Consider the following 23299-nt stretch of genomic DNA (forward strand, 5'->3'; position numbering starts at 1 on the left):
GGGCTGAGCACAGACGCCTTGCAGATCAAATGCCAGGTATCTGTTTTGAAAGGCAAAGTAACAGAAGCAGAGGCATGATGACTCAATAGGCTAATCCTCCCCTTGCAAGTGCCGGGATCCCATACGGGCTCTGGTTCACGTTCCAGCTGCTCCACTTCCCATCCAGCTCCCTGCTTATGGTATAGGAAGGCAGCAGAGGAAGGTCCAAAGCCTTGGGACCCTGTACCTGTGTGGGGGACCTGGAAGAACCTCCTGGCTCCTGGTTTCAGATCAGCTCAGCTCTGGCCATTACAGCCATTTGGGGAGTGAACCAGTGGATAAAAGATTTTTTTCTCTGTCTCTCCTTCTCTCTGTAAAATCTGCCATTCCAGAAAAAACAAATAAACGTAAAAATTGTTTTAAGCTGTGCCTGGCACAGTAGCCTATTGGCTAAAGTCCTCGCCTTGTACGCGCTGCTGGGAAGACATTTCTTTCTGCCTCTATTTCTCTCTGCAAATATGACTTTCCAATAAAAATAAATAAATCTTTAAAAAGCTTTTTAAATTAATTAGCTGCCTGAGGACTGGTGTTACGGCATAGCAGGTAAAGTTACTGTTTGGGAGGCTGGAATCCCATATGGTGCCAATTTGTATCCTGGCTGCCTCAATTTCCACCCAGCCCCCTGGTAATAAACTTGGGAAAGCAGCAGAGAATGGCTCAAGTCCTCAGGCCCCTGCCACCATGTGGTAGACCCAGAAGAAGCTCCTAGCTCCCGACACCTGCATGGGAGACCCGGAAGAAGCTCCTGGCTCCTGGCTTCAGATCAGCACAGTCACTGTAATACAGTCATTTGGGGAGTGAACCAGCAGATGGAAGATCTCCTGTCTCTGTAAATCTGTCATTTCAATAAGAATAAAATTCAAAAATTAAAATTCCAGTGACACTTGTAAGGCAAAATCCTTGGGGGCATTTCCAACTATCATCTGGAAATTGTAGACCTGCTGGAGCCAATAGTGCGTGCAGACTGTGTCAAACCACAGATGACCTCACCCGGGCTTGTTGGTCACTGGCCAGCGCCGTGACGAGTTCCAGGGCCAGACCATGGTTGCTCCGAAACAAAGAAAGGCCCAGAGCAACTATTTTTAGAAGCAACCGAGTCACAGGTAGAGAAGCAGACAGTTCGAAATCAACTGAGTCACCCTAAAAAGGAGGGGTTGGCGAGAGGATAGCTGCCCCTGGCTAACTGGAGAAGACATGATGAAACCATCTGACCCAGTTTTCCTGGGAGTGCCTGGCAGCAAGCATCCAGCAACAAGTCTAGTGTTCAAACAAGTGATTCTACAGGAATTTCAGGGGGAGCCATTTTCAGAGACACTGGAAGATGTCAGGTTGGTGACATGAGTACACACACTTTCCCGGAGACAGCTGCGTCGCAGAGGAGGCAGGGCAACTTCCACGCACACTCCAATCTCCTTCCAGGAGAAGGCAGCTCTCCCACTCCACGCCGGGAAGTTCTCCCGGCCCACCTTGACCGCAACTCTCGGAGACCGAAGAACAACAGCAAGAACTATCGAGAACACCTGGTCCTTCTCGGCGGTGACCCACGCACTGGCCACACGGCTTGGCCACGTGCCCCTGTGGTCAGTCCCTGTGCATGGCTGGGACATTCCTGACTAGCACCTCCGCCATGCTCTTCTGTTCTCCCAGGCTGAGGGCCAGCTTGCAAGTTCACAGCCACCAGCACGTGGGAAGCAACATACCTGCACCATCTCGACCTGTGACCAGGGCTGTCCGGCCCCTGGCCAGGGAGCCCCATTTTATGAGCAAACAGAGTTCTGCAGTCAATATCTAGGGTCTCTGAACCCCCCTGGCCCAGGGCCCAGGAGAGACAGAACACCTCCCTGCTGCCGTGTCAGTGACCCTGAGTGTCCCCACGTCTCAGAACATCGACCTCGGAAGCTGGGTTCACATCTATCTACCCAGAGAGGATACCAATGGCGGCATCTGTGCAGTCCCAGAGCCTGGGGCTGTGCTAGGCAGGGAGACGCAAGGGGCCAACAAGGGAGACCCTCCCGCTCTCCCCCACACACTCCCTCCTCAAAGAGCTCATCAACTTGCCAATCCGAAGCTACAGAGAGGGCCGTGTGAAGGCCCACTGGTTAATCTCTGCCTGCAGGTGCTGGGATCCCACAGGGCGCCAGGTCCAGGTGCTCCACTTCCCATCCAGCTTCCTGGTCTGTGGCCTGGGAAAGCAGAGGAGGACAGCCCAAGTGTTTAGACCCCTGCAATCATGTGAGAGGCCCGAATAAAGCTCCTGGTTTCTGATTGGCTCAACCCTGGCTGCTGCAGCCATCTGCAAAGTGAAGCAGAGACTGGAAGATGTTTCTGTCTCCCCTTCTTCCTGTAAATCTGCCTTTCCAATGAAAACAAATATAAGAGCTACAGAAAGAGATCTTCTATCCATTGGTGATTTGCTCCCTGGAGGACCATAATGGCCAGGGCTGAGCCAGGCCAAAGCCGGGGCAAGGAGCTTCATCCGGGGCTCCCATGTGGGTGCAGGCAGGGGTCCACACACTTTGCGTATCAGCAGGGAGCTGGATCAGAAGTGGAGCAGCACCCACACTGGATGCCGACACTGCAGGTGGCAGCTTTACTTGCTGTGCTACAGTGCTGGCCCACATGGTCCCTCCAACCTTATACCTGCTCAGGAGACTGTCGTAAGGACCGCTGACCAGATGCCCAAGTCTAGGAGCTGCTGGACGGCGGCCTCTGAACCTCTAGGACCATGAGCCAAAACAAGCCTCTTTGCTTCCTAGGCTTCTTGTCCCGGGTGTTCCGTGATAGTGGCATTGGCTGGCAGCCAGCCACTCCCAGGATATTCTCAGAGCAGCGTTGCTTATTGACAAGGTCACCGAGAGGGCTGCTTCCTCTCCCCTTCCCTCCACTTTGCCCTGAGGCTCGTGCATACACGGGGCATGGGACAGCTGTGCAACGAGCCCTCTTGAGGTGGCTCCGTCAGGGGTAACACTGGAGAAAGCCCCATCTTCATATCCCCCCCAGAGTTCACTGTCAAACTTGGAGGGCTACTACACCTGTTCCACACAACGGCCTCCCGCACACTGGGGGCTGGGGAGTGGGTGCAGCCCAGCGCCCCCCAGGGACACTTGTGCACTGAGCTGCAGGCTCAAGCTCTTCTTGGAGGAGTAAGAACACAACAGTTGGGGGAAAAGCAGGGAGAGGTGGAACATGTGAGGTCCTTCAGTGAAAAATCTCCAGCAATGGAGGTTTCTGAATGAGCTGGCTCTGGAGACTGCTACCCCATGTCTTGGATGACAATGTTTAAAGAATTTTTTATTTGAAAGGCAGATTTTATAGAGACACAAGGAGAGAGACAAGAGAGCTTCCAGCCACTGGTTCACTTCCCAAATGGTCACAACAGCCAGAGTCGAGTTAATTTTGGAACTGGAAGCCAGGAGCTTCTTCTGGCTCTCCCATGTGGACACAGAGGCCCAAGCACTGGGCCGTCCTCTGCTGCTTTCCCAGGTGCATTAGCAGAGAGCTGAATGGGAAGTGGAGCAGCTGGGACTAAAACGCATCCATATGGGACACCGGCACCACAAGGCAGAGGATCGGCCCACTGCACCACTGTGCTGGCCCCAGACAATGCTTGAAAAGCAGGACTTTCCCAACCCACGGATCCAATCACTCCAACCACTGTGAGCCTGCTGCAGTGTGCTGCGAGCCATGTGCTCAGGCCTGCCTGAGGCTGTGACATGGCACTCACCACCATGGCGGCTACAATAAGCCATGGAGGTAGCACCCTGCCACCTTCCTGGCTGCCCCCGCCCTGTGCCGCCCTCTGCCTTCTCTGTCACACAGAGGAAGGGATGTTGCGTGTTCCATACTCCTACAGGCCCCAGGGGCCTGCGTCTGCACTCACTAAGGTATTTTTACAGGGAAGGTGGGGAGGGGTCTCTGCAAAGATCTTGAGGCAGGCTGTCTGGTGTACCACAAGCGTCTTGCTGAGGGACAAGCAGAGAAATTTCAGAGAACAGAGGTGGTGGGACTGTGGTGACAGTGGCCAGGGCAAAGGGCCATGAGCCCAGGCATGCCAGCAGCGACTGGAGCTAGAAGAGGCCAGGAATGGGGGTGGCCCTGCTGGCACCCTGACGTCCACCCCCATGACACCGAGGAGAGACACGTGGCCTGCAGAGCCGAGGCAGGATTGATGGCTGCTGTCTGGAAACCACCGAGTCGCCGTGGTAGTCTGTCACAACAATCTCTAATCTTTTTTTTCCTCCCACAACGCACAGAAGGGATGTGTGTGTGTATGTGTGTGTGTGTGTGTCTGGCACAAGAAACACAAATAGGACTCCAGTATTACAAACACCACTGACAGGGCCACCCCTGCAACAGGGCATTGGAGGGGAAGCTCTTGCCCCGGGCACAGCCCTAGCAAGGTTTCGGGACTCTGAGAAGGCTCAGGTTGGCAGGCCTGGCCTTGCTACCAATGAACACACAGAGCAGACTGGAACAGCCCAGGCACAGGGAGGACACAGCAGCGCAGGCCTGCCTGACCCCATAGGACAGAAATCGGGGTGCCAGGCTTCTGGGAAACCCCATGTCAGAATGTTGGCGGTGAAGAGCCCTGGGCAAGGCCACCTACACGGCACCTGTCCGTCAGACCCAGTGCAGACACCGCAAGCCTCAGCAGGGGTGTGCTCAGCACGGCTGGCGGTGGACAGCCCTAGGCAGAGGCAGGCAGCAGCAAGGCACCTTCAGTCAGACACAGGGAAGACAGCAAGCCACCGCAAGCCACTGGAGGGCAGCGTGCAAGGCAGTCAGGTGACCGGAGAAAGATGAGTTAGATTAAAAACAGATGACACCGGGCAGGGAAGGAAGCGAAACTGGAACTGGGGCTGGGCTAAGCAGCCTCTGACTGGCAGATACTGGTAGCCAGAAATGGGTACATCAGACTGGTAGCCTGGGAGCTAGCGTTGTGGCACGCAGCAATGGACAGTGTCCCGGAGTCACTGCGGTTGTTATACAAACAGCCTCCACCTGAGATACAGTCATCCAGTGTGGGTGCCAGTTCAAGCCCTGGCTTGATGGGAAGCTCCACTTCCCATCCAGCTCCCTGCTAATGCGCCTTGGAAAGCAGCAAAAGATGGCTCAAGTGCTTGGGCCCCTGCACCCACGTAGGAGACCCAGAAGAAGCTCCTGGCTTCTGATGAGCCCAGTTCTGGCCACTGTGGCCATTTGGAGAGTGAACTGGCGGCTGGAGAAACCCTCTTTTCCTCTCCTCTCTGCAACTCTACTTTTCAAATAAATTAAAAATAAATAAATCCTTGGGAGGGGGACATAGATAGCTGGGATTTAGTGACAGCTGAATACCAAAACTGAAATAATCATTAAGTTTCTGGGTCAAGTAGCAGGCAGCCAGCAGCCCCGAAGGGGACAGAAGAGCAGCACAGGCAGAAAGCAGACAGGAAGTCCCACTGTTGGCGGCGTGCACAGCCGTGGGTTCTGCAGACGGGCATGTCTAACAGGAAGGTGCCCACAGAAACTGACTTTGCACACACTTCGTATGTGTGTCGTGCCAGGGGCCTGCTTGGGGTGCCTCCGTGTAGATAAGCTACGTGACAAACACTGGACAGGCAGGGGAACACACCTCCTGCAGGACCTCCCATATACAGGCCATGAGCAAAACCAACACAAGGGGCTGTGGGGGCCTAAGGGGAGCAGAGCCCCCCCACTGCCTCTTGGGGGCAGAGGCAGTGGGACCCCAAGGGCATTCAGCATGCAAGGTGAGACGCCCATGAAAACAGCATGCCTTGGGGTGGGTGCTGTGGCCCGTGGTAGGATCGCCTGAGCTCCAGCTCCAATACCTCCTTCTGGGCCAGCTTTCGGCCCCCACTGCCCCACTGGGAGGCAATGCATTGATGGCGGCCACCCAGGTGGGAGACCCGGATGCAGCTGTTGGTTCCTAGCTTCACCCTGACCGTGCGCTGGCTGTTAGACAGTGGGGAAGTAACCCAGACACTGCCCGTGCTGGCTCTCTCTCCCTCTCCATCTGTGTGTTGGGAGGCAGGGAAGGGGGTGGGTTAGTCATTTCTCTCTTACAGGCTGCAGTTTGAGCAAAGACACGGCAGGATAACTAGCTTTTAAAGACGACTGCTCCCGTGAGGGAAAACAGAAAAACTGCGCAGGCTGTTAGAGCAGTGAGGAAACTGGGACAGATAAAGTGATGACATTATCAGAGACACTGAGATCAGCCGGGGAGGGCCCAGCATGGAGCCAAACAAGGGGGAGGGAGGAGCCGAGGACTGCACCTGCTCTTGGCCCTGGGACATAGGAGACCACACGACAGGGACAGCGCACATGGGGGGGCCCCCCGAGTGTGCATGGGAAGCCAGAAGGGGCTGCAGGCAGGTGGCATGGCAGTTGAGGACAGGAACATCAGGTCTCCAGCTCTCATTCTGGCTCTCCAGTCCAAGCTAAGGCTGGTACCTCTGAAACACAGCATCTGCTCCTTTCACACACAAAGCAAGGAGGCCAGCACATGGGTTGCAGCACGTTAAGCCTCTGCAGCACTAGCACCCCATATGGGCGCTGGTTCTAGTCCTGGCAGCTCCACTTCCCATCCAGCTCCCTGCTGTGGCCTGGGAAAGCAGCGGTGGACAGTCCAAAGCCTTGGGACCCTGCACCTGTGCGGGAGACCTGGAAGAAGCTCCTGGCTCCTGGCTCCTGGCTCTGGACAGGCCCATTTGGGGAGTGAACCAGCAGATGGAAGATCTCTATCCCTAGCTTCTAGTAAAAATAAAATCTTAAATAAACACAGTGCCATTTTCTGTTTTCACATCGCAGCTCAAATGCAAAAGACATTCTTCAAAATTTTTAAATATCTGTAAGATTTTTAGGTTCAAGATCCTACCACCAAAGACCAGCGAAAGTTAAGGTTTAAATTTTTCCCATCATGCATTCCACTGACCCCTTCAAGCCCTGTACCACTGACCTGCCCGTGGCCCTGTGTGTAAACGCAAGCTCCCAAAACCAGCTCTGAAAAACGAAAAAGGATTTAATCTTTTGCACCAGCAAAGATTTAAAACAGGTTGTAAGGTCCCACGGACTGCACGTCAGAGGGGCTCCTGGGAGCTGCTGCCGCCCCGACACCCCAACACGTTCTCAGAGCCGCTGGCAGCCTCTCTGCCCCAGTGTCTGCCTCCCAATCCCAAGCGAGTTTTCTAAGCCACGGGGTTGTCCGACTCAGGCGGGAGCACCCACGCGTCTACCAGGGGCTGAGTGAGAAACAGAAATGAAGCGTGCTGCCTGCTACTCATCGTTGAACTCAATAAACTGTTGCAAGTTTTTCTGGTCTGGGAAGTGGCTTGACAAGCAGGTGCCAGCGAAGCTGACAGGAGAGGCCGTCCCAAGGCCCCCACACCACCTCGGGCCACTCTCGGGGTCCCCTCAGCGCCCCACGGGGAGCTCCACTCCGAGGTCGGCCCGCCCGACGGCCGCCCCACACTCGGAAGCCACGGCGCGTGGGCGGCCCTCCGAGGCACGCCGCACCCCCCACCCTCAGCGGCCGCCGCGGCTTCCGTCAGCCGGCCGAGTCCTGACCGGCGGCGGGCACAAGGGGCACCGCGCGTCGCCTCCCCGGCAAGCGGCGCTCCCCGCCTCGCCCGCCGCCCGCTCCCTCAGAGCCCGAGCGCGCCGGATGCGGCGGCCACGGCCACGCCGCGCGCGACGCCCCACGCCCCGCCCCCAGGCCCCCCGCCCCGCCCCCGGCCGCCGGCGCCCCGCCCACCCCCGGCGCCCGCAGGCCAATCACAGACCCGCGCACGTGACGAGCGCTGCCGGCGATGACTTCATCCCTGGTGTGGGATGACGTCAAATTCAAGATGGATGGAATCACGGCGGCAGCGGCGGCTGCGGCGCGCGCGAGCCGAGTGTGAGCGGAAACGGGGGCTCGGCGTCGGCCTCGGGGCCGAAAGAGCGGTGAGTGACCGTCACGTCTCTCGTGCCGGCGGAACTGCGAGGGCCTCGGGTGGGGGGCTGCGGCCGCCCCGCAGAACGCGGCCTTTCCTGACGTAACTCTGAGGTGATTTCTCGCCTCTTTTTTTTTTTTTCTTCACCAGCGGGGTGGCGGGCTCCGGCCGTTTCTGCGCCTGCGCGGGGCCCCGGGCGCTCACCGAGCATGCCCCGACTCCCACGTAGCCGATTGTGCCTTCACACTGCGCATGCCCCCTGCCCGTACTTGGCCTCGCCCTCGCAGCTGCGCATGCTCCCTGCCCTGACTGGCTGGGGCGCTCGACTCGGCCGGGCTGCCCCGGGGGCGGCGGACGCGCTGTGCTACCTGGCCTCGCGTCCTCCCACGCGGAGCCCGTTGAAACGCCTCTCGTGGGGTGCGGGGGGACCCGCGCACAAGCCGGTTCTGGACGGGGGATGGGGGCTGCCGTGCGGAAGCAGGTCGGCGGCCGTGGGCGTCCCGCACCTGCCGCTGGCCCGGCTGGGCAGTGGGGCGGGCATGACCGCCCGGCGGCCCCTCGTGCAGATGGGCTCGGGTCTCCGAAGGCCCTGCGCTCTTGCACTGTCCGGCGCCCGTGGTCCCTGCCAGGCGGCTGGCAGGGAGTGGCCCCGGCGAGCGCCCTGCAGCCCCCTGCGCCCATGGCGGAGCGCTGATGGGAGCCGGCTCTTAGCTGTGCGGGCTGCCTTAGAGGTGCAGCCCAGCAGCGATCGCCCGGCCTGGGCGTTGGCTCTGCTCTGCTTGGAGGGCGCGAGCCTGTCCGCCCCCAAGCCGCGTGTTGCAGCAGAGCCCGGTGAGGGGACAGGCGCTCCCGACCCTGAGTCACCCAGTCGGCCCTGTTCCCCCCGCACTCCCGAACGCTGGCTCCGTCCCCAAATGGCGGCAGCACCCAGGAGCAGGGCCCCACGTGGGTGCAGGGCCCCGGCGCCACGGCCTTCCTCTGCCGCTTTCCCAGGCTGAGCCGACCCTCGTTCAGGTGGGGCGCTGGTGTGGCTGGCATTGGGCCTCACCAGCCGTGCCACAACTTAAAACGGGTGTTAGAAAAGCTTCATTCCTTTGGAATCAAGTCCAGCACCCTCTTACTGACTGCTGGTCACTGAGTTTAAGCTGACCCCTGAATATTGAGGTTTGAAAGATTGTAGGAATTTGAGGTGGTGCTTTATTGGAACTGGAGCTGGCCGGTGGCACCCGTGGCTCTGAGGGAGAGAGAAGCTGCAAAGATCTAGAAGAAGCAAAGCAAGGTGCCATATGCTGGGCTCGGTGATGCAGCCGGGAATGACGGGGAGCAGGCCCGGGTTTGCCCAGCAGATGCCCAGCCAGGCCCAGCGCCGGGTGTTAGGGTGGCGTGGAATCCCGGGAGGAAGCTGAGTGCACCATGAGTTCAGCCGAAGCAGTTGCATCATTGCAGACAGGCGAGCGGAGTCACATGCTGGCCTGCGGTGATGGCTCCATCTGGGAACTGCATCCAGAGGGGATTTCATCACCGACTGAACACAGAGCAGACTACCTGACGTGAGCTGGGGAAGCCAGAGCCCCCTCTGTTGGTGAGCCGGCAGGTGTTCACTGTGGGGTGGGCAGACAGTGGGGGGCCTCTGACATTCCTGCTGGGGGCATCTAGGTGGGCAGCAGCATGGGGCCCCTGAGGCCAGGGCTGAGAGCAGGCACGTGCTTGCCAAGAGCGGAATCAGCAAGGAAGGTGGCACAGTTTGCCTGGGCAGTACAGGGCCGCCATGCACTGGGACAGCATCAGCAGCAGACTCCACAAAGTTCAGGCAGTGTTGGCAGGCCAGGCTGCTCCTGGGACCTGGCTCCTCGGCTCGCCAAGGTGGCACCTTTGCCCAAGCCCTCCCTCTCTCTGTGCCTGTGCTAAGCGCTTCTTGCCAGGACACCCCAAGACCTTCATCTTAACTTACATAACATCCAGGGCCCAGGCAGCATCTTGTACAGCTCTCCCAGGTGCGTCCGCAGGGAGCTGGACAGGAAGTGGAGCAGCCAGGACCGAAGCTGGTGTCTGTATGGGAGGCTGGCACCGTGGGCAGCTGCTCACCCTACCAGGCCACAGTGCCAGTGCACTGCTGTTTTCACCAGGGTGGGGGCTGACTCCGTTCAAGGTCTAGGTCTCGGCTGGGACGCTGCCTCCAGCATCGCCTGGCTGTACCCCCGGGTCCCTCCACCATCGTCAGCCCCAGCACCCGCTCAGCTTCTGTTGTGGCATGCAGCAAGCGCTAAGCCCGCTTGGCACCCTGCTGTGTGCTCTGTGGCTCAGGTGCAGCCTCAGGGGTGTTCATCAGGCCTGGTGTGCGAGCTGGGCGGGTCCAGCAGCAGGGACTGGGAAGGCTGGGAAAGCTGGAAGGAAGCAAGGCAGCAGGGCGAGAGCGAGTTCCTTAGTAACAGCAGCAGCGACTTTGGGATGGGCTTGATTGGAAAGGAATTTACTGTAGAGGTGCAGGTTGCTCTTGGGTTTTAAATGAAGACTAATTAGAAGAAACTGGGCCAGAAAAGACGCAGACCACCCAGTCAACTGTGCGGATCCATGTAGCAGGCCTGACGCGGCGTGGCTGCTGCCTTGCCTTCACTGGTGATGTGTCCTCAGACCCTGGGCCAGGGAGAAGCTTCCGCCAGCCCAGCATTGCCGGTGTGCCCCCCCTCCCACAGGGGAGAAGGAGACTGTGGCGGCCAGAACACAGCCAGCGAGTGTGACCAGAGACGCAGCTGACGGGCCAGAGCCGGCTTGGGGCCGCCACAGTGAACCCCAGAGAGAGTGCGGGGCTGTGAACATGGCCGGGAGTGACACATGGCAGTAGTGCAACCCCTCTGGGGACCCTGGCAGTCAGTGTGGCTTTGAAATCTGAGAAGCGGAGATGCTTTGCAGATACTGCGCTGTCACTGTCCCCAGTGAGGGAGAAGCGACCTCAGCACCAACCGGCTGTTGACCGGCCAGATCCAGCAGGAGCACGAAGGGCCGGGGCGAGGGCTGTGTGTCCCAGGGCCCAGCGTGGGTCGTGGGGTGCCCAGGTGTTTCCCGGGACCAGGCCCCTGGGCGCAGTCTCCAGCATTCCAGAGGCTCCGTGTTTCTAGCATTCAGTCTTAGGGTCATGTTTGGATGTCGGGGAGTAGTTAAGGGTGCTCTGGACTAGGCCTGAGCAGTTTGCCCTGTAGCTGTGATGCCTTGGTCTAGGTTTTAGTCTAAAACGTGAAAGCGGGTGACAGTGCTGTCGCCTGGCTTGCTGTTCTCACTTCCTGCTGGCGTCTGAACTGACCCCTCACTGTGCTGAGCTCAGAACTGCACACCTTCCCCCAGCTCCTGCCCGCCGTAGGCGTCAAGTAGGAAGGGCTTCGATTGGACTGGTTTGTGCTAAGCTGGGGTCCCCCAGCCCCTCGCCTGAGGGCCCTGGCGGGGCTGAGGCTGCTGTGGCGCCCTAGTGACTGCTTGTAAGCACTGCATCCTCACCCACCCTGCAACCCGCTGGCCAGCCACTTCCTCCAGGAATGGCGTCTGTGGACTTCTGCCAGCCACTCTCACTCCGACTCAGAGGAAGGAAGGGGTGCACGGGGAGGGGTTGAGGTCAGAGAGCCCAGGCTGTCCAACCTGGGCCATCTGTTCTCCCAAAGACCCCAGGCTCGAGCTGGTGCTAGGAGTGTGTGCTCACGCCCTGCTCTGAAAGGCCCAGGCTGCTCACAGAACCAGGCTGTGCTCCACCAGAGGTTGACCGCCGTGATGCCCTTATTTTGCAATTCCAGGCAGCAGCATAGAGTAGGGTCTGGTGGAGTGTGGAAAGACGTGGGCAAGGATTCCCGTGTCCGGTCAGCGGTTAGTACTGGCCCTGCTGGGGCATCCGATCGTCCTCTGTGGCAGTTGCCAGCTGCCACCACCACTTCTCCTAATGACTGGGCCAGCCTCTGCAGGGATGACTGGGCAGTGGAAACGGGCCAGGCAGGGACAGCAGCAGTACTGCACAGCCCCGCCTGGCCTCCACTTCGGATTTCTGTACTTTTAGATTCCAGAGACACAGCACACGTTGAGTGGAAACCACACTGCAGACCTTGAACTTGGGTCTCCGGGTTGGGCAGCACTTGGTGGACTGTCTGCCCTTCACCAGGTTGGGCAGCAGCTCGGGGTCGCCAAGACACAGCTGACAGCAGACAGGATGCCGCATGGGGCAGTGGCGTAGACGGATGTGAGGACGTCACGCCGCCAGTCGAGTAGCCCCCGTGTGTGCACATGTGATGCATCCGTCAAACATGTGGTGTGACGTGTGGGAGACTGACTGTATCCAGGTCAGAGACGCCCTGAGGAGCCAGCACACCCAGCCGCAGGGCTGGGCTGACAGGACAGCGTGGAGCCAAGAGCGAAGGTTGGAGAGTTGGGTCTGCCCACTCACCACGCCACAGGGGGCTCCGGACCCTCACGGCGCTCAGCCACCAGGCTTCCCCACATTTGTGGTTTTGACTCTATGCTTAGGTTGTCAGATGCAAGACGAGTATGTACTCTTAGCAAAACACAAAAAGCAGCATGTTCTGCCTGCAGCTAGCCAGCTAAGGGCCCGCTGTTTCCAAGGCTTAGTAACTACAAGTTTGAAAGCAAGGGTCTTTTTCTTTAAGATGTGTGTATTTATTTGAAAGGCAGCATTAGAGAGAGGAGGGGACAAAGCTTTCCGTGTGCTGATCCATTCCCCAGCCTGGCTGGGGCTGGGCCTGCTGGAGCCAGGAGCCTGGAACTCCGTTCAGATCCCCCATGTGGTGCAGACTCAAGTACTCAGGCCACAGTCCGCTGCTTTCCCAGGCGCATCAGCAGGGAGCTGGTTGGGAAATAGAGCAGCCAGGGCTCCAACCAACACCCATACAGGATGCCGGCATCGTGGATAACAGCTTAATCCACTGCTCCACAGCACCAGCCCTTCTCTCAAAGAACGTGCAATTTCTAGATCTTGGAGTGACAGGGAGTGACGTCCTACTCCTTCGTCCTTGACTGGCCCTGCTGTGCTCCCAGGGTCCTCACACCTCCTCCTGCCACCATCTACAGTGTGGCCACTTCTCCCTACATGTCACATGGCTGCAGCCTCCACCCCCAGTTCCCTGCCTTCTCTCCATGAAGCCACGCTCTGTTCCTGGAGTCCCTTTTGTCCTGCCCAGCCCCTCCTGGTCTGATAGCGTCAGCTGGCCGGTGTCCACCTCTGTCCCGGGTCCACATTGCCAGCCCACGCTGCTGGGTGGGCTCGGGCTGGGCGCCGTGTGAGGCGGGCTGTGCGTGTGAGAGCGCCATCCTCCAGTGTGGAGCAGAGTGCAGGTCGGAGGCCCAGGTGTGAGGAGCAAGTGATGGGAGACCTGACCACCCAGGCTGCCCTGCCACCCACTGAGTGACCTTGGGTCTCTCCGCTTGTCAAACGGAAGTTTACAGAGAAGCCCGAAGGTGCTGGAGTTTCGGGGCTAAGAGCCTGCTTTGTGGAGCCAAGTCAGGTGACCCCTGTTCTGCTTCTCACCATCTCCATGACCATCGGGCCATCCTTTCAGCCTCTGCCCTGGGTCTCCATCCATCAAGTGGTGACGCTAACAGCACCTGCTTCTGGATGGCTGTACATACAGAGTGGGTGCCCAGACCTGGGCTTCTGTGGATGACCCGACTGGTGTTGAAGAGAATGGAGTGGCAAGTGAGTGCCATGAGACCATTGTGCCCTGGCCCACCGGCAGCTGGGCATCCTCGGCGACTGTGCGGGCAAGCTGTCTTACAGACGAAGCGTGCTGGTCCATGCACTTCTAGCTGTTAGCTTTGCCGACCAGCCGAGTACAAACAGGCCTTCATTAAGCAAAGAGCAGTCCGTTCCTGGGCCTTTCCCGTGCGGTGGAGGAATGGACAGGAGAGGAGAGGACCGCAAGTGGGAAGGACAGGCTGGGTAGCGAGACAGGTTTTATACCTCTTCTGACGTGGGTGCTGGCATCGGCCCTGCTTGGGTCCTGATAGGAGAGGAAATGTTGGCCTTTGTCCATCATTGGCCCGTACGGGGCCTTGTATGCCTATGGGGTGTGCCAGATCTCTGGCTGAGGTCACTGTGGTGTCCACGTACTTCCTGTAGCCACGGTAACCATCACTAGTTAGTTCGAGGGGACCAGTGTCTGGCAGGTTGACTGGGAGGAACTTTGTTACCATTTCCTTCTCCAAGACAATTTCATTTATAGACAGCAGCCCTTGGGGACCCAGCCTGTTCCTCAGAGTGAACAGAGAGCGCACTCACCGGAAGAAGGCATCAAGGTGGAAGCACCCTACGTGGCCATAGGTTGCGGGTGGTCTGTGGCATGGTGACAGCTCCGTGTTGAGGGTCATACGAGCCCACATGTCCTCGCAGATCGTGGTGCCTTGGTCTGCACCTAGGCCCCAGGTTCCTCTCATGTCTTGGTTTGGGGTCCTCAGGGGAAGACTCCCTGCAAGCATTGGCCCAATAAGGTCATCAAGGGTGAATTCCTTGCAGAAATCAGAGCCCTGGGTTTGTCGAGCCCTGGCTCTCCACAAGACGTTGCTTAATTCTCCTGGCAGAATTTGGAACCATCCCTGACCCTCACCTTCCCTCCTCTCGCTGCCTGTACTCACCCTGCTTGGTCCAGGCCGCCGTCTCTCAGCCCATTGCTGTGGACTTCTTGCCACCTGAGCTCTCTGTCCCTGTCCCGTCCCCCCACTTCCAGCTCTGTTCACAGTTACATGGCCAGGCCCATCCCAATAAAGCGGGAGATGGGGCTTTGTCCTGGCCCTGCTCAGAACCTTCCAGAGGCTGCCTGTTGGCCTCCCTGGGAACAGCCAAGGCCTGGTAGCAGCCTGCCAGGTGTGCACATTGTGCCTGCTGGTCGATGTCCCCTGCCTTGCCTTGGCTGTGACCATGCTTCCCTGCCTTCTGAGTGCCCTCCCGTGTGAATGAAGGAGTGAAGTCCTCGGGCAGCATTCGCTGCATGCACAGCAGGGATTGCTGCATTCTGGGGGGGGCCCTTTGTCCCCCCTTTGAGCACGGAGGCTGGACATCCTCGCCCTCAGGATGGAACCCGCTTCACCCTCTGCCAGGGACAGCCCGTGTGTGTGGACGGGCTGTGTGTGTGGACAGCCCGTGTGTGTGGACAGCCCGTGTGTGTGGACAGCCCGTGTGTGTGGACAGCCCGTGTGTGTGGACGGCCCGTGTGTGTGGATGGCCCGTGTGTGTGGACAGCCCGTGTGTGTGGACAGCCCGTGTGTGTGGACAGCCCGTGTGTGTGGATGGCCCGTGTGTGTGGACAGCCCGTGTGTGTGGACAGCCCGTGTGTGTGGACGGATCCCGGCACTTCCAGTGGTGGCCTTGCTGTTTTAGAATGATTTCAGAATTACCATTTCAACCCCCAAATTGGGCTTGTGAGCCCCTTTTTGCCAACACTAGGCTAAGCCTTTGGCTCCATATCTGTGGCTGCTCCCCGTGGCAGCACTGGATGGGCTTCCCCCAGAATGTTCAGTGTTGCCCGCTGTGGGCAGCAGCTGTGAGCGGGGCGGCGCTGGGAGAGGGAAGGGCCCTGCCGGGTGACTGCAAGTGGACGAATTAAAGGTGACCGTCCGGTGTGAGATAGTGTGGGTAGGGACAAGCAGGAGCCGAGGTGGTCGGACCGAGGCTGTGGTCGGTCACAGGCTAAAGGCATGACTCCTCCCAGCAGGTGTGGGCTCTGAGTCAGTGTCCCAGTGGGGACCATGGTACGGAGCCCACCTGGCATGGGGTCCCCTGGGTGAGCAGCCTGCAGACTGGTGGGAGCAGGAGTCAAGTTGAGGAGAGGGGGAGTAGGGCCTGGTCTGTGGGGTCCCGCAGGCTCTGACTGAAAGCCCTGGGAACCCTGCGGTTTCTGACAGTTCCTCACAGCTCACCGAGTGCTTGCTGTGTGCTCGTCGCCAGCCCATCTGCAGCAGCCCTGCAGGAGGACACAGCTGTCACATCCACTTCACACAGAGAAGTGGCAGCCATGCTAGCTTGGCCCCAGAGCCTGCCTTGCCCACCAGGCCTCTCGCCTCCTGTTCAGAGTCGGAGAGCATTTCAGTGACATCGTGGTCCAGGCGCCACACTAAGGTTTCCCTCTTGCAGGTGTTGGAAACAGTTTGGTAAGAAAGTAGTATTTTCAGGTTACAGGGTGATTGGCCGGAGAGGCCGAACACGCCCTGAGGTTTGAAGCTGCTGGGCTCTGCTCAGTAGTCAGTAGCAGTGACTTTCTCTTTCCACATTGTGGTAGTGGTGGGTTTTTTTTTTTTAACAATTTTTATTTGTTTATTTAATTTTTAATATTTTTAATTGGAAAGGCAGATATACACAGAGGAGGAGAGAGAGAGGAAGATCTTCCGTCTACTAATTCAGTCCCCAAGCTGCCCCAACGGCTCAGGCCACACCAATCCGAAGCCAGGAGCCCGGAGCCTCTTCTGGGTCTCCCACGCGGGTGCAGTGTCCCAAAGCTTTGGGCCGTCCTTGAATGCTTTCCAAGACCACAGGCAGGGAGCTGGATGGGAAGCGGGGCCACCAGGATTAGAACCGGCACCCATGTGGTATCTTGGGGCGTGCAAGGCGAGGACTTTAGCCAGTAGGCTACAACGCTGGCCCTGTTGTTTTTTCATCTTCCATCCACTGGTTCACTCTCCAAATAGCCACAATGGCTGGAGCTATGCCATTCTGGAGCCAGGAGCCTCTTCCATGCCCCCACAAGGGGGCAGAGTCCCAAGGCTTTGGGGCACCCTCCATTGCTTTCCCAGGCCAGAAGTAGGGAACCAGATAGGAAGTGAAGCAGCCATGACTCGAACTGACATCCCTATAGGGGGCCAGTGCTTGGAGGTGGAGGATTAGCAAATTGAGCCGTTGCACAAGGTCCATGTTGTTCTTATTTTTGATTTTCCCCATTCTGGTTCTCCTCCTCACTGCCCACCACATCACACCTGTGCCAGGCTGAGGCCAGGGACCCAGCACCCCCGTGTCTCCCCACAGAAGCCGGTCACTTCAGCCCCTCATGGCTTTTCACACAGTGCACATTGCCAGGGTTGGAATCCCAGATGGAGTGGGGACTCCCACCCCGGCCCGCCAGCCCGGATGTGTGTCCTGGCACCATCCTAACCCATGCCTCCAGCGCAGCCTTCCGAATCCTTACGTGTTTCTGTAGGTCTGGAGCCTCCTGCCAGGTACACACAGGTAAAGCAGTTCTCTCAGTAGTGCGGGCCTGAGGGACTTTAGTCACTCATGCTTACAGTCAATTAATAGGGATAGCACCAGGAATCAAATTACTAAAGACCCCAAGTTGCAAACCTTTCTCATTTTAATTTTTTTAAAGACTTACTGATTTAAAAGGCAGAGTTGGAAGGAAAGAAGCAAGAATCAGAGATCTTGCACCTGCTGGTTTACCCAGATGGCTGATCTGAAGCCAGGAGCTTCTGCTGGGTCTCCCACTTGGGTAGCAGGGCCCAAAGACGCGGACCACCTTCCCCTGCTTTCCCAGATACACTGGAGGTGGAGCACCCAGGGCCTGAACCAGAACCCATATGGGGTGCCAGTTTCACACATGGAGCCTTACCCTGCTACACCATGATGCCAGCCCCTGATTTTAAGTGAGAAAGAAAGCGTTCCTATTCTTTGGTTCCTGTCCTAAGTGCTCGCAGCAGCTGGTGCTAGGCCAGGCTGAAGCCAGGCCTTCCCTGGGGTGGCCGGCGGCCAGCCAGTCCTTGGGCCCTCCCCATGCCGCCTCACTAGTGGTGGAGCTAGGCCTCAAGCCAAGCGCTCCTAACACCAGATCCAGCACCCCAGCCCCAGGCTCTTAACTGGCAGCCAAGCCCCGGTGCATAAACTTTCGTTTCCTTTCTTTTTTAAAACGTTTTTAAAAATAATGTTGAATGACAGAGAAAAAGAAGGAGAGGTGGACCTAACTGCTGGTTCTGACCACAGCAGCCAGGACTAGGCCAGGTCGACGCCAGGAGCCAGGAGCTCCATCCTGGTCCCCACATGGGTAGCAGGACCCAAACTCCTGGGCCCTGCTCTGCCATCTTAGGCCCGTTGGTGGCAAGCCGGAGCCGAGGCAGAGCAGCCAGGACTGACGCCGGGATCGTGCTCAGCAGCTAGGCTGGCCGCACCGTCACGCTGCCCTCAAACTCTGGCTCCCAGATTCCCTCTGAGTTCTGGCGGCTCTCTGGGGGATGCCCTTTTCACAGTCATTTAGATTATTGATCTAAGAGTTTTTGTCTGCCTTTGGTCTCCTCAGTATGGGCTGCAGAATGGGGTGGGTGGGGGAACCGCTGACGCCCCTTCCCCTGCGGAGGCCTCCCCGCGCCACCGCTCACGCTCTGCTGTCTTTCAGGGCGGCCCGCGCCATGGAGGGCCTGCTGCACTACATCAACCCGGCACACGCCATCTCGCTGCTGAGCGCGCTCAACGAGGAGCGCCTCAAGGGGCAGCTGTGCGACGTGCTGCTGATCGTGGGCGACCAGAAGTTCCGGGCGCACAAGAACGTGCTGGCCGCCAGCAGCGAGTACTTCCAGAGTCTCTTCACGGACAAGGAGCACGAGGCCCAGAGTGTGTTCCAGCTGGACTTCTGCGAGCCCGACGCCTTCGACAACGTCCTCAACTACATCTACTCCTCGTCGCTGTTCGTCGAGAAAGGCAGCCTGGCCGCCGTGCAGGAGCTCGGCTACAGCCTGGGCATCTCCTTCCTGACCAACATCGTCTCCAGAACCCCCCAGGCCCCCTTCCCCACTTGCCCCAGCCGGAGGAAGGTGTTGGTGGAGGATGACGACACCACCAACCACAACAGCTCGCAGAAGAGGAGTGTCATCGTGTGTCAGAGCCGGAACGAAGCGCCAGGGAAGGCCGGCGGCCAGAGCCAACCCGAGCCCAGCCAGGCTCCGCAGCCGGCCCCGGCCCCGGCCCCGGCCCCGGGCAGCACCAGCAAGCCGCACACCCCGAAGGCGGCCGAGCTGGCGCACAGCTTGTCGTTGGTCACCGAAAAGTCTTGGCCGAAAGATGGTCCCGGGGGCCCTGCCAAGGCCCTTGAGCAGCCCGGGCTCGTGGCTGATGCCAGCAAGGCTGGTCTGGCCAGGAAGAATGCTTCCCTGCCCCTGCCGGACAGAGAGGTGGGCGAGGAGAATCTGGGTGCCGGCGCCCAGCTCCCGAAGGGGAAAGCCGTAGAACTGTGTCTGAAAAGGCCGCGGCCCCCTGTACTGTCTCTGCGTAGCTCCTCGGAGACCCCCTATCTGTTGCAAGAAACACCGAAAGGGGGCGGCCAGGACGAGGACAGAAGCCTGCTGTACTATTCCAAGCTGGGCTTGGTGATCCCGTCCGCTGGCGGCGTGGCTCGCCCTGCCGCCCAGAGCATCGACAGGAGCGGCCCACTCGTCAAGAGCCTGCTGCGGCGCTCACTGTCCATGGACAGCCAGGTGCCCGTCTACCCGCCCTCCCTAGAGCTGCAGGCAGCCCCGGGGGCCCCCGTGCTGGCCGGCGAGAGCCCGGGCAGCGTGTTCTGTGCCCTCTCCCACAAGTCCGCTTTGAAGGATGGCAGTGGCGGCGGTGAGAAGCCGGCCGCCCCGGACGAGCGGCGGCCCGCGCTGCAGCCACACCGCCTCAGGTCCTTCAGCGCCTCGCAGTCCACCGACAGGGAGGGCGCCTCCCCCGTGACTGAGGTGCGCATCAAGACCGAGCCCAGCAGCCCGATGTCGGAGCCCTCGGACATCATCCGTGTCACCGTGGGCGACGCCGCAGCCTCGTCCTCCTCTTCCTCGGCCACGAGGGACCTGCCCGTCAAAGCGGAGGATGACCCCAAGGACATGAGCAGACTCCCCGCCAAGCGGCGGTTCCAGGCGGACCAGAGGCTGCCCTTCAAGAAGCCCAAGGCCAGTGAGCACGGGTCCCCCGTGTCTGACGACCCCTGCGAGGCGGGCTCGAGCCCCCCTCTCCTCCAGCACGCCCATTTCCCAGACTCTGATTTGAATCAAGACGAATTTGGTGAGTTGGAGGGGACGAGACCAAACAGAAAGTTTAAGTGCAAACACTGCCTTAAGATCTTTAGGTCCATGGCGGGCCTGCACCGCCACGCTAACATGTACCATAACCCCGAGAAGCCATACGCTTGTGACATTTGTCACAAGAGGTTTCACACCAACTTCAAAGTCTGGACGCACTGTCAGACCCAGCACGGCATAGTGAAGAACCCGTCACCGGCCGCTAGTGCCCAGGCCGTTCTGGATGAGAAATTCCAGAGAAAGCTCATTGACATAGTGAGGGAGAGAGAGATTAAGAAGGCCCTGCTGGTGAAGCTGCGGCGCGCCAAGCCCGGCTTCCAGGGTCAGGGGAGCGCACAGGCCCCGCAGGCCGGCAAGAGGAACCTGCGCGCACGGGGCAGAGCCGCCTACATTTGTACGCACTGTGGAAAAGCCTGTCGCTTTCTCTCTCAATTTAAGCAGCACTTAAAAATGCACCCGGGCGAGAAGCCCCTCGGCGGCGGCGGTGGCGTCGCTCGAGTCCTTAAGCCGAAGGAGCAGGCTCCCGTGGCGGGCCCCGTGGGGAGCCGGGGGCTTTTCCACTGCCGCCTCTGTAATGCTAAGCTGTCTTCTCTCCTAGAGCAAGGAAGCCACGAGCGCTTATGCCGGAACGCAAGCGTTTGCGCTTACTGCAGCCTCAGGTTCTGCTCGGCCGAGCTCAAGCAGGAGCACGAAGGCAGGTGTGAGTACAGGAAGCTCACCTGCCTGGAGTGCATGCGCACCTTCAAGTCCTCCTTCAGCATCTGGCGGCACCAGGTGGAGGTACACAACCAGAACAGCATGGCGCCCGCCGCCAGCTGCCCCGTGCTGGACCACAACGGGGACGTCGGCGGGGCCTGCAGGCCGCAGGCGCAGCCCGAGCCCGACAGAGACAGCCACGCCGCCGCCCAGGACGCCAGTGCCTGCAGCGATACCTCGGAGCAGGTGCACTTGGACTCGGAGGACTCCTGCCTCCCCGAGGATCTCAGCCTGTCGAGGCAGCTCAAGGTCCAGGTGAAGGAGGAGCCCGCGGACGAGGCCGAGGACGAGGCGGCCGCCGCCAGCCCGGCCCCCAAGGCCGCGGGCCCTGAGAAGGGCGCGGGCCTGTGGCCCTGCGAGAAGTGTGGCAAGGTGTTCACGGCGCACAAGCAGCTGGAGCGGCACCAGGAGCTGCTGTGCTCCGTGAAGCCTTTCATCTGCCACGTGTGCCACAAGGCCTTCCGCACCAACTTCCGCCTCTGGAGCCACTTCCAGTCCCACATGGCGCAGGCCACGGAGGAGCCGGCCGCCCACAAGGAGGCCAGCGCGGGGCCCGCGCCCACCAACTCGCCCTCGCCCCCGCCCCTGCCCCCGGCGCTGCCCAAGATCCAGCCGCTGGAGCCCGACAGCCCCACCGGCGGCCTGCCCGAGAGTGCTGCCCCGGCCACAGAGAAACTGTTTGCACCCCGAGAGTCGGACACCCTCTTCTACCACGCCCCACCCCTCTCGGCCATCACCTTCAAAAGGCAGTTCATGTGCAAGCTCTGCCACCGGACATTCAAGACGGCCTTCAGTCTCTGGAGCCACGAGCAGACACACAACTGAGGGCCCAGTCTGTGAAATGGGTCTTCTCCAGAGAAAACACAGAGCCACAGAGGTCGGCGGTGCTGTGCCTGAACTGCTCCGGGTCAGTCGGAATCCGTCAGCCATGTCCTCACTCAGCTGGAGAAGTCAGCTTCTCACCATTGTGGTTCCGAGCGCAAACAAGACAGTCTGATCTTGTCGTTGTCAAAATGGAGTTTACATGGTTTCTCATTCCACGGGGTCAGTGTAGCATGTAATTGAGGTTTCTGGGTTTTTTTGGGGGGGAGAGATTTTGTGGGTTTAGTTTTTCCTGGTTTGTGATTGGTGAGATGCTGTCCGAATTCCTTCTTTGGTAACTGCAGACCCCGAAGTCCTGCGAAGCCTGGACGTGTTCTCTGAGCCCCAGCTCAGAGCGGGGCCGTGTGCTGTACACAGTCACATCTTAGAACACTTTAGCAATAAAGACAATTTTAAAAAAGGAAAACCTCAACTTTAGTAAGTTATCCTGACACTTGATTTTAAAAAAAGAAATATTGAGTATTTTGTTGTCATGTACATCTTTTGTATGAAAAATTGTAAATCTAAATCAGCAATAGTAACACTTGGATTTTTTTTATAAAGTGATGAAATTTTCTCTTGGTCACCTAACAAAACTAGCAACACGGTCAGAGCCGCAGGAGACATAGGAAACCAGTCCCCAACACTCCTGGGCAAGGAGCCTGCGCGGCCACGGGTGACGCCTCAAGCCTGGGTCCGTGGGGTGCGTGGGGTGGGTGCCCCGCCGCTGGGCCAAGGGCAGAGCCGGCCTCTGACTGGACACTGCCCCGAGCAGTGAGGGCTCGTCCTGCGGAGCCCTTGCCCAGGGCCAGCAGCTCTGACACGGTCCCTCAGCACGCACAGGGGACACAGTCCCCTTCCCGCTCTGTAACCAGGCCAGCAGTTCATGGCGTGTGCCACGGCTGAAATGGCCACGGCCAGACGCCTCCGCTGCTTCCACTGATTAATAAGTACCCTTGTGACCGTGAACTTTGCTGCTTTTGCTCCGTAAGTGTCGGGGCTTTTTCTTCTTCCGGTGCTGCCTGGTTGTCGCAGAAAGCCATGCAGGTCTCAGCCAAGGCCAGTGTGGCACTGAGACAGGAAGCCCTCCTGTAACGGAGCGATAGCAGAGAGCACTTCAGTGCTTGCTGTCTGTCTTCGAGCTGGTCCTTCATCTGTGAGGAAGGGCAGAGCGAGGCTGCCCTCTTGAGCCTGCGTTCGCACACACGGACCCTCACCGCCAACATTGCGCACCGGCCGTGGCCCTCGGCCCCCACGGGCCTTCTCTCTGGACTGCTCGCTGACTGTGTACATTACAGAAATCGGTAGAAGAAATTTTGCCTTTTATCCTCTCACTTGAAAAAAAAAATTCTCGAACTATTTTTAACAAGTTGCCGTTTTGTTGTTAAGCTTGGATGGAAGAAGAAAGTGAGAGTGAGGTGGCCGTGGCTGCTGGCTGCCGCCTCCTCTGTGCGGCTGAGATCTATGCATTTTACGGCGAGCCCTAAGCCTGCGCCCGAGCATGCCCTGTGACCTGGGGCCTTTGCCGCCTCCCACATCCTGGTAGCTGTCCTCAGAAAAGGCCGTGTTTGCTCAGGTGAACACGTCATGTGGCTGAGCGCGCGTCCCTGGGGATGCCGCGACACCCGATAGCCTGGCGTCGTATTTCAGATCCTAGGACTTGAACCTTTATGTTACACTTTTTTGGGAGAGTTTTT

At 58.9% G+C, this 23299-nt stretch overlaps 1 protein-coding gene across 2 annotated transcripts; it reads left to right on the plus strand.

Moving 5' to 3' along the window:
* The first annotated feature begins 7779 nt into the window (after positions 1-7779).
* On the plus strand, positions 7780-21664 carry ZBTB21 (zinc finger and BTB domain containing 21). 2 transcript variants are annotated; one of them, XM_058661595.1, is made up of 3 exons: positions 7781-7980; positions 18329-19968; positions 20584-21664. In XM_058661595.1, exons 2-3 carry the CDS (start codon positions 18342-18344, stop codon positions 21564-21566), a joined length of 2610 nt encoding a protein of 869 aa, XP_058517578.1. In that variant the 5' UTR covers positions 7781-7980; positions 18329-18341; the 3' UTR covers positions 21567-21664. The 2 variants fall into 2 exon arrangements, with proteins under 2 accessions (XP_058517576.1, XP_058517578.1); XM_058661593.1 differs by having other exon boundaries at positions 7780-7980; positions 18329-21664.
* The last annotated feature ends 1635 nt before the right edge of the window (positions 21665-23299 follow it).

The sequence above is a fragment of the Ochotona princeps genome, chromosome 3, assembly GCF_030435755.1.
Source record: "Ochotona princeps isolate mOchPri1 chromosome 3, mOchPri1.hap1, whole genome shotgun sequence".
Lineage (NCBI taxonomy): Eukaryota > Metazoa > Chordata > Mammalia > Lagomorpha > Ochotonidae > Ochotona > Ochotona princeps.